General features: G+C 34.3%; 1 protein-coding gene across 1 annotated transcript; it reads right to left on the minus strand.

Annotated features, from left to right (window-relative positions):
• Positions 1–225: 225 nt before the first annotated feature.
• Positions 226–5,195, minus strand: LOC130934677 (SNF2 domain-containing protein CLASSY 4-like). The gene is made up of 4 exons (XM_057864222.1): positions 3,378–5,195; positions 2,753–2,896; positions 650–2,565; positions 226–534 (listed from the first exon to the last, which is right to left on the minus strand). The coding sequence occupies exons 1-3, from the start codon at positions 5,193–5,195 to the stop codon at positions 664–666; spliced, it is 3,864 nt and encodes a 1,287-aa protein (XP_057720205.1). The 3' UTR covers positions 226–534; positions 650–663.
• Between the last annotated feature and the right edge of the window lie 4,223 nt (positions 5,196–9,418).

A 9,418-nucleotide genomic window follows, 5' to 3' on the forward strand; every position in this document is an offset into this window, starting at 1 on the left:
TAGTAACTGACGGCACCAAGCATTGCGCACGAACATACTGTGATGAAATTATATGCAATAAACAAAAGACTTGAACATATGGTATAAATATAGAACTTATCAAAGATTGTAGCTGAATAATCTATAAGACTGCAGAACTGAGAAATGCAGTAAGGTTTTGGGATTCCTAATGTTTGAAGTTGCATTCATACTAAAACAGAAAACTCTTTGAAGAGCATACCTGGATCAGAATATTTTTTTTTCAAACTGATTAGGCGATAGGAAAGTAAATAAATTTACAAATTGACTTCCTCCACCCAAGTAACAAGACAAGTCCCCTTTTGAATTACACCTTTAGGAGTTAACACTGCTATACACAAATGATATAGTTAAGTTAGCAAGTATTATAGACAACTGAAATTACTGTACTCAAAATCAGGTTCTGTATCCAACTTCCATTTGGTCACTTGATCTTGGATTGCTGCTCGGCTGTTCCTATTCCTCCGTGACAACTTGTTCACAATGGCTGCACTCTTCAGTACTGGAAACTCTCAACTGCAATTTCGAGTATAAGAATTAGATAATGGAAAAATAGCCATAATAAAACACGTATAAGATAAGCACAAAATCAGCAAAGCAACATAAACATTATCAAAGAAGCCACTCCCACCTTAAGCTTGAGTTTCAGGAAATTTTAGGATCCAAATTATCAATCAAATCACAGTCCTTTGGCTGCACCACACAGTCACCAAACAAGTCCCTCAGTTTCCCATGGCGCACCATGTTATCGAGAATTTCATCCTCGAATTCCACGGCGGAACTCTTGGGCTCATCCTGTTCAGTGTTCTTTGCTGAAAAGACTAGTTCAGACAACCGGTCCTTCTTGGCCTGATGGCAGTATTTTGTGTACTCGGTGGTCCCATGTGTTATGAGATGATAAGTGTAGACCACCTTCTTTTGCCCCAGCCTATAAGCACGGCTGATAGCTTGCCTTTCGACCGAGGGGTTCCAAACCACATCTAGCAGCACCACCCTGGAAGCACCAACCAGACTGATTCCTTCACAGCAAGCTTTAGTGGATGCAAGCAAGATTTTTGCTTGGCTGTTTGGATCATTGAAGGAATGAATGAGTAACTGCCTTTGGTTCTTATCCAGCTTTCCACTCATGTAGAAAACTTCTTTTTTCTCAGTCCAATTGAAAATTGACTTTAATTGCTCCATGATTAAAGTCAAAGGATCAAGGAACTGGCTGAACACAAGCACTTTCTCATTCATTGCATCACAGATCCTTACAAACTCCACCAAAAATCTTGTTTTGACGCCAACATTCGGATTCAGTTTGAGGTCTTTCAAATGTTCCATCTCAACAAGAGCTCTTTCCTTAGGTGAAAGAGTGCAGCAAAGGAAAAGGGATGGATGGACGGACACCAAGGCCGACTTGCTATCAAAAGGCAGTGTGTTAGGATGTCCTTCAATGCCCTCAAGAAGTTTTTTCTGCAAATCACCTGGCATCAAAGTCACCACACAATCTTTCAAGCCAGGAAGATTCTTCTGAAGAATACTGCCTTTGTGAACATGCACAAATGGATCCATCAGCTGCTTCAACTGCTTGATGTTCTCATCATTTAGATTCTCAGTTCTGATTGAAGAAACTGGCTCCCAACTGAAACCTTTAGATTCTTTCTTCTCTTGCATCAATCTTCTTTGGCAGAACTTTTTAAGCTCAGGAGGTATGGTATCCGGAAAGGACGGTCTGACCACGCAGATTGTATTGTAAAGCTCCAGAAAATTGTTCTGGAAAGGAGTCCCGGAAAGGATGATTCTCTTGTGAGTTTGAATCTCAGAAAGAACCTTCCAAATCTGACTACTCTGATTTCGTGGCGTGTGACCTTCATCCAATACCAACAATCCAGGAACTTCAAGCAGGATTTTTCCCATGACCCCTCTGGCAGCATTCTCCTTCAAGCTTTTATCACGCTTCAAGCCGGTAAGCCTCTGAAATAGACTGTAGCTGATTCCAAGAATACTTGGTTTTTTGAACCAAGAATACAGCTTCACCATCCGGATATCTTCCTGGCTTGGAGCAGACCCTCCAACTTTGCTCCATGCAGCTTGGTGCTCTTTTCCTGATGTGTCTTGATTGCTCAAATTATGGAACGGAATCTCATTGTCCCACTTTCTAAACTCATCTTCCCAAGTTAGCAGTAAGCTAGCAGGAGCAATAATCATGGGATGGCAATCTGGAAACACTTCCAAGTATGTCTGGAGGAACACGATGGTCAGCCGCGTCTTTCCAGTCCCTGGAGCATGAGAAATGATGCATCCACCCGTGCTGTTCGAGTCACAACTCTTCAATTTAGGAAGCTCCATGGTTCCTGCCAAGTTTTTCCAAAGGAATTCAAAACCTTCAAGCTGATGAGCATACAGGTTTTGCTTAGTATCTGCTGGAATCAGGTCCCAAACTGTGCCTTCTTTGTTACAGTAACCACCTTCTCGGACACCAAATGGAGCCTCATCAAAGCATAAGCCATTAGGCCCATCAGATAGCAGCTTCTTTCTTGATCCTTCTCTTGGATACTCACTCACCTGTATTATGTACAACAGAAACATGCAAACAAGCTCATCCCATAGTTCAAATCAACACAAGGCATCAATTAACAAAATTAAGCATTGATTATTGGATGAAGTGAGTGTTATAGTTCAAGAGATAATAGTTCACATCAACCTTGATCTCCTAGTTCATCAATGAAAGAATTCTACTTACAAAGGGTACCGGCATGCCTTTTATGTCTATAACCATCCAATGGCAGAGTATGCAATATATTCCAGTCTCTTCATCATGGACAAACTTGTGCTTACAATTGGTTGCCGGAACCTCTGTGTTCTGTTGCGTTTCGACATTCTCAACACAGCCAACCTGCAGTTCATAACATAAATTATGATATATATCTTTTAGAACGTCAAAGATCAAAAGAAGCTTATGACTGTAATATGTTTTAATTACAATGTAAATAGCTATTTAGTGAATGGCCTTCATCAACTTGTAAAAGTATCAGGCCTAAGGCTATGAGATGAGAAAATCAGAAAGAATGAAAATGTGAGCAATGTGATCTTAATTGTTTTCTTACACTCAGTATATGATTGATATATAGACTAACTATCATAACTAATAGTGCCACACCAGCTCTTACTCCTAACATAACTCGTTACTAGTTACATCAACTCTTTGAACATTTAACAACTCACCAAAATTTCAGAAAATTAATCAATCATTGAAAATAATACAATGCACCTACCACTATTGTTGCACATAAAAACACACGTACAAAATCCAACATTCAATATTATTATAAGTTAGACATTTTATTTAGTGTTTCAGCAAACGAAAGATGACTTACCAAGGAGTCAACTTCACCTAGTCTGAGCAAAGCATCCATTTCTTCCCACAACATATCCCTCTCCTTCTCAGATTCAGTTTTTTCAATTGGCACTTTCTTTTGAAAAAAAAATTTTCTCTGAACATCGAGAGCTGGTTCCTTTGAGATTGTATCTTGCTTATGAACATTATCTGGATTATGCTTAATCCAAAAGCATTCAGCAAGAAGTTCAATCAACGGTGCCTCCTTTGGCCTAGATGGATTTGTTGTCACTCTATGTTGCTCCCTCTCTTTGTAACTACTTTCGCAATCCGCCCCGGCCTTATGCTTCCCTTCAGCCTCTCCTTCCTTCTTGTTCACCCTCTCTTCCTCTGCACTCTCCATTCTTTCATCATTCATTGGCACTCCTTCATCGATCATCGGCGAGTCCCCTTTGTCCTTTGCCACAAAATCAGACACACTTTCACGACCCTTCTGTTTTACCGGTTTCTTTTCATCCTTTTCTGAATCATCCTCCTCAGGTGGGGATGGACGCGAACGCTTTTGGGAAGAGGCTTCAATATCAGCACCAACATTTTCTCCTGTTCTTTCCACTCTCTTCCGTGCTCTATTCCCCGCCGGCATTGGTTTCTTTACCACCTTCTTTCCTTTGTCTTCGTTCTTCTTTGAAGAACAACCCTCCACTGGTTTCTTAGCCACATTCTTTTCCTTATTTTCATTCTTTTTTGAAGAACAACCCTCCACTGGTTTCTTAGCTACATGCTCTTCCTTATCTTCATTCTTTTTTGAAGAACAACCCTCCACTGGTTTCTTAGCTACATTCTCTTCCTTATCTTCATTCTTTTTTGAAGAACAAACCTCCACCGGTTTCTTGGCTACATTCTTTTCCTTGTCTTCATTCTTTTCTGAAGAACAACCCTCCGTATTGCGTTCTCCAAAGAGAGCACTAGCACAATCTGCATCCTTTGGTAGCATATTCTCTGGCTGATGATCAAATACATTATTCTCGGTTGACGATGAATTGTTCTTATTCTCACCATTCTTCTTGCAAATTCCAGAGCATTCAGTTTCCACAATCACCTCGTCGCAGCGCAAAACTTTATTGCTATGAGACTCAAAAGTTGGCTCTTTTCTCTTCTTCTCCTTCTTCCTCCTCTTACATCTCCTCTTCTCCTTTTCCTCCTCTTCATCCTCATCATCAAAAGAACTTGAACCACTATCATCACTGCTTGAAGCTGAAGTTGATGCTGAAGCTGATGCTGAAGCTGAACCTTCACCTTCTCCCTCATCCTCCACTCTGAAATCTTCATCATCACTGTTATCAGTGTCCTCTGACTCACTTGATAATCCAAAATCCCAGTCAAAACTTCTTCCACGGCCCTCATTACTGTCATCAGTGCCTTCATCACTACTAGTATCACTCAAACCAACGATTATAGGATCGTTGGCAGAAGTTCCAGCACCATCAATAGGAAACACGTTTCTCTCTTGAACTTCTTCCTTCTTCTCTTCATTAACATACCCACGATGAAGCTTCTGCAACCCCTCAGCAGCTGCATTATCATCACTATCATCGCTGAGTTCAATCACGTCTCTTGGTGGAGGCATCTCAAGAGGTTGCCGAGGTTCCATCATCCATCTTTCATGGAAAGCCTCATAGTCAAATTCCACAACCTCAACATCAACTTCAGCCTTTCTTTTCCCCTTCTTTCTCTCGCTGGACTTTGATGACGAAGAAGACAATGTTCGGGATCCTGATCCAACACACGGTGACGGATTCAAAGACCTCTCTTTCTTCTTGCTCCTTGTTCTGCTAGCAACACCATTAACGATCACCATGGCTGAACGAAAAAGAAGCCTTTTTTTCCGTTAATTTTTCTTCCTTCTTCCTGCTCCGTTTCACCTTCGGCGGAAAAAACGTTTTCTTTTTATTTGCATAAAAAGAACAGCTTAGGGAGGAAGGAACGTAGTAATGGAGAGAATAAAAAAAGAAAAGAAAAAAAGAGAGAGTAGGTGGCAGAAGACAGGCAATGGCAAAGCTATGAAGTTTTTGCCTTGGTTGTCTACTGTGTGTTAATGTAAAAGGCGCCAAGAAGAGAAAGCAAATCGGGTTGTAATGGGTGTTCCAAATATGGTAACTTGGTAAGTCAGAGTCAGAGCAAACTTGACTGGCAGCACAGAGTAGTCTTAAGAAGTCTCGGTTTTTATTTTGTTTCACGCCAAATCCAAATCGTACTAATAAAAACGGACTCAATCTTTTCAAAAAAATTTTATATTTGATAAGGTTGGCATGTATGAAGTGTGACCTCTCCTACTCTCACTCTTCAGTCACCAAAAGTAATACTCTCTCTCTCTCAAATATAATATAAAAGAAAAAAAAGATTATAATTATGTATATATCTTTTTACTGTTAAGCAATATTTTAAAAAAAAATTTAATGATAAGAAAATATTATTTTAATTTTAACAATATATTTTAAAATATTATAACCCTGTAATATAAAACCAGTTTAGATATATTCATAAGTAATTTTTTTATTTTTAATTTATAAAAAATTATAGTATTAATATTTGATATAATTTTTAAACCAAATTATAATTTTTAAAATGTTATTCAAATACTTATAAAAAAATTAAAAAAATAATTTTTTTAATAAAAAATTTGTTATTATTTTTTTTAAAATAAATATTTTTAGAATTAAAAAATTATAACTAAAATAACTTATTTATAAATTACTTTTAATATAAGTATTTATTATTTAAATTTTTTATTTTAATTAAGTTGTTTATTTAAATTGGACCATAATCATCGTGTGTGTGTGTGTATATATATATATATATATATATATATATATATATATATATATATATATATATTATAGGATGAGGGATAGAAAAAAAATTATAAAGATCCAAGATTCAATTTTTAAAATTTGTATATAAAATAAAAATTAATATAACATCATCTTCTAATTAATATCTATTTTAATATCATTATTAGACTATCTTCTAATAAAAAATCTTATCATTTTTTGTTGTTAACTTTATTTGTTAAAACGTTATTTCATCATATATTTTAAGTTATGAATCATGCATATGCAATGACAAGAAATTATAAGGTGTGAAGTCAAAATTGGTATCTAATGATGATATTGGAAGAAATTATTAAAATGTTTGGATTTATTTTAATTCAACACTAAAATTTTGTTTTCTTTAATTCTTGTAGGGAATTGTACTTTTTTTACTTTATAAGAAATGTTCTTGTGAAGGTTGATCGTTGTATAGTTCATCTGTTGATAAGTATTTATAAATTTTTTGTTGGAATGAGTTATACGTCGATAATAAAAAAATAAAAGAGTGAATATTTACAAAAAATATTTCAATACTTAAGTCAGTAATTAAATAATAGATTTTATAAATTAGAATAATCTAAACAATTTTCTTACCTTCTCTTTTATATCTGAAACAAAAAATAATAATTATGTCTCCAAATAATTTTATTTTAAATATAAAATAATATTATATTTTAGCATTTTGATATTTATTTTGATAACAGATATAAATAACCGATTTATAACATATATAGCTGAATCATGACATATAATCAAACTATAATGACAGTATCAAAAAATACCAATCTTATCTTATTAAAACGTCTTACTAAAAATGTTTGAGGTAGAAGTCATATGAATAAGCTTTGTGTGAGTGCCAACTAATATATTATCTTGTATTTATTCACCTAACTTTTGTTTAAACTTTTAATCCATTTATTAAAACAAAATAGAAAAAGATTGACTCGTTTCTTTACGAGATGAGCATAAAGAGTGTAAAATTAAAGAATAATATATATTATTTTTGTTAAATTCGTATAGATTATTTGATAGATATTTTAAAAGATTTTTAGTTATTTTTATGTATGTTTTAATGTTTAAGAGTTCTTACGTTACTATAATCACTAGTAGATTTTTTAATTGTATTTTTAATGTTTAGTGAGACCTTAAATACTTAGTGCATTAAGTGGAAGTTTCATTTAGTTTTTCTACTAGGCATTAAAATTATAATTAAAGACCTATTAATAATTATAGTGATTTAGAACGGAAGTATTTAGTAAAAAAAAAAACAATTATCTATATTTATAAATTTTGTGAATGTTAATAAAAATATTTATTAAATAAAAAAATTAATATTATATTCATAAAAATAAAGCAAATACTACGCGGCTTTTCAATAATATTAATATATTATTGAATTACGATGGAACTTATAAAATCATTCCCATATAAAATGGCTAATTAAGAATTTAAGATATTAGTATATATATATATATATATATATATATATATATATATATTTTAACAAGAATAAATGAGACTATGCATCATTGCCCCTTTTTTATTTTAGGATTTTTCAGGTTTATCTTTAACAAGTGTATTATTAGTCTACCTTGGATAATTGCTCACTAATAAACCATAAGTAGAATACAACACCTTTCTTAATTAATTAACTTAAGTGGGAGGTTATCTAATATTAGGAGTGAATTTTTTTAGTAAAAAAAAATTAGATGGCGTCTAGTGTTTAATCTTATTTTTTATTATTTTTATTTATTTATTTTTAGTCTCACTTATAAAATTAAAAAGAGGAGATTATACTTTATTCTCTCAAGTATTAAAAAAATAGAAATAATCCATTTCCTCTAATATCGAGTTATCCAACTTTGTTTCCCAAAAAATGCTTAAACCTTGGGTAAGTACGTACTTTATTTGGTATGGAGTGTTCCAACTTTCAAAATTTACTTTTGTTGACATAATAACATCACACATGAAAATAAAGTTGTGCAATAAATAAAGAATAAATAATTATTTTTTATTATAAAAAAATTCAAACACTGATAAAATTGACCACGAAAAACTAAACTAATTTATATCTATAAAAAATTTATTGTTTAATAAAAATATCCAATCATTAAATTTTAAATTGATCCATTAAAAAATATTAAATTTCTAAATTACCTTTTCATCATCGTCAACCTCTGTTTTATTTTTTTGTCATATCCAACCTGAAAATAAACTTAATTACAATCCTCAAATTCAAAATAATAACTATATATACACCAACTCTCTCCTAATTGTTTCTTACTACCTCTAATCCTAATCAATATTCAAAACTTACTCCTTCTACCATGTTACTGCTGCGGTTAATTTGGAGGGAACTGAGTCGCTGATTTGCATCTGGAGAGAGGAACATTGTTGTGCTGTCGAAGCACTTCCTGAGGAACCACTCCTTCTTCCTGGGTCATTGAACTTTTTTGTCGTATGATTTGTGCCTAAGAGAGGAGCGCCGTTGACTGCTATGCCTGAGGGAGAAGTGTCATAACTGTCATTGCTCGGCGTTCCTCTTCCATCGTCAGCATCTTTTCTTGGTTGGCCAAGATTCCATCTTCAATATGGTCAAGAATGCTTCCTCAGCAAAAAGGCATTGTCTCTCCCAATCTTTTGTTTGCAATTAAATCGCAAAAACCTCTTACGACACCCTTTGATAATCTAAATTAGGGGTGTGCAAAAAAACTGGTTTCACTGAACTGAATTGAAACTGAACTGAAACTGTTTTAAATAAACCAGTTTTTTAAAATAAAAAACTAAACTGAAACCATAATTTTTATGAAAAACCAGTTTATTAAAAACCAATTTTTATGGTTCAGTTTAGTTTTAAACCAAATTAAAACTGGTTTTATTTAAACTCCAAAATTAATTTTACATACTCTTTCTTTCTCTTTCTCCCTTCACTCTCTCTCTCTCTCTCCCCTTTCTCTCTCTCTCTCTCTCTCTCTCTCTCTCCCTTCTCTCTCCCTTCTCTCTCTCTCCTTTCCCTCTCCCTTCCTTCCCCCCTCTCTCTCTCCTCTCCCTCCTCTCTTTCTCCCACTCCCCTCTCTCTCTCTCTCTCTCTTTCTCTCTCTCTCTCACCCTCTACCTCTCCTTCCCCTTCCTTCTTCTCTCTCTTCCCCTCTCTCTTCCTCTCTCTCTCTCCCCTTTTTTTCTCTCTCTCTCTCCCTCCCCTCTTTCTTCC

Source organism: Arachis stenosperma, chromosome 6 (genome assembly GCF_014773155.1).
Source record: "Arachis stenosperma cultivar V10309 chromosome 6, arast.V10309.gnm1.PFL2, whole genome shotgun sequence".
In the NCBI taxonomy this organism is placed as follows: Eukaryota; Viridiplantae; Streptophyta; class Magnoliopsida; order Fabales; family Fabaceae; genus Arachis; species Arachis stenosperma.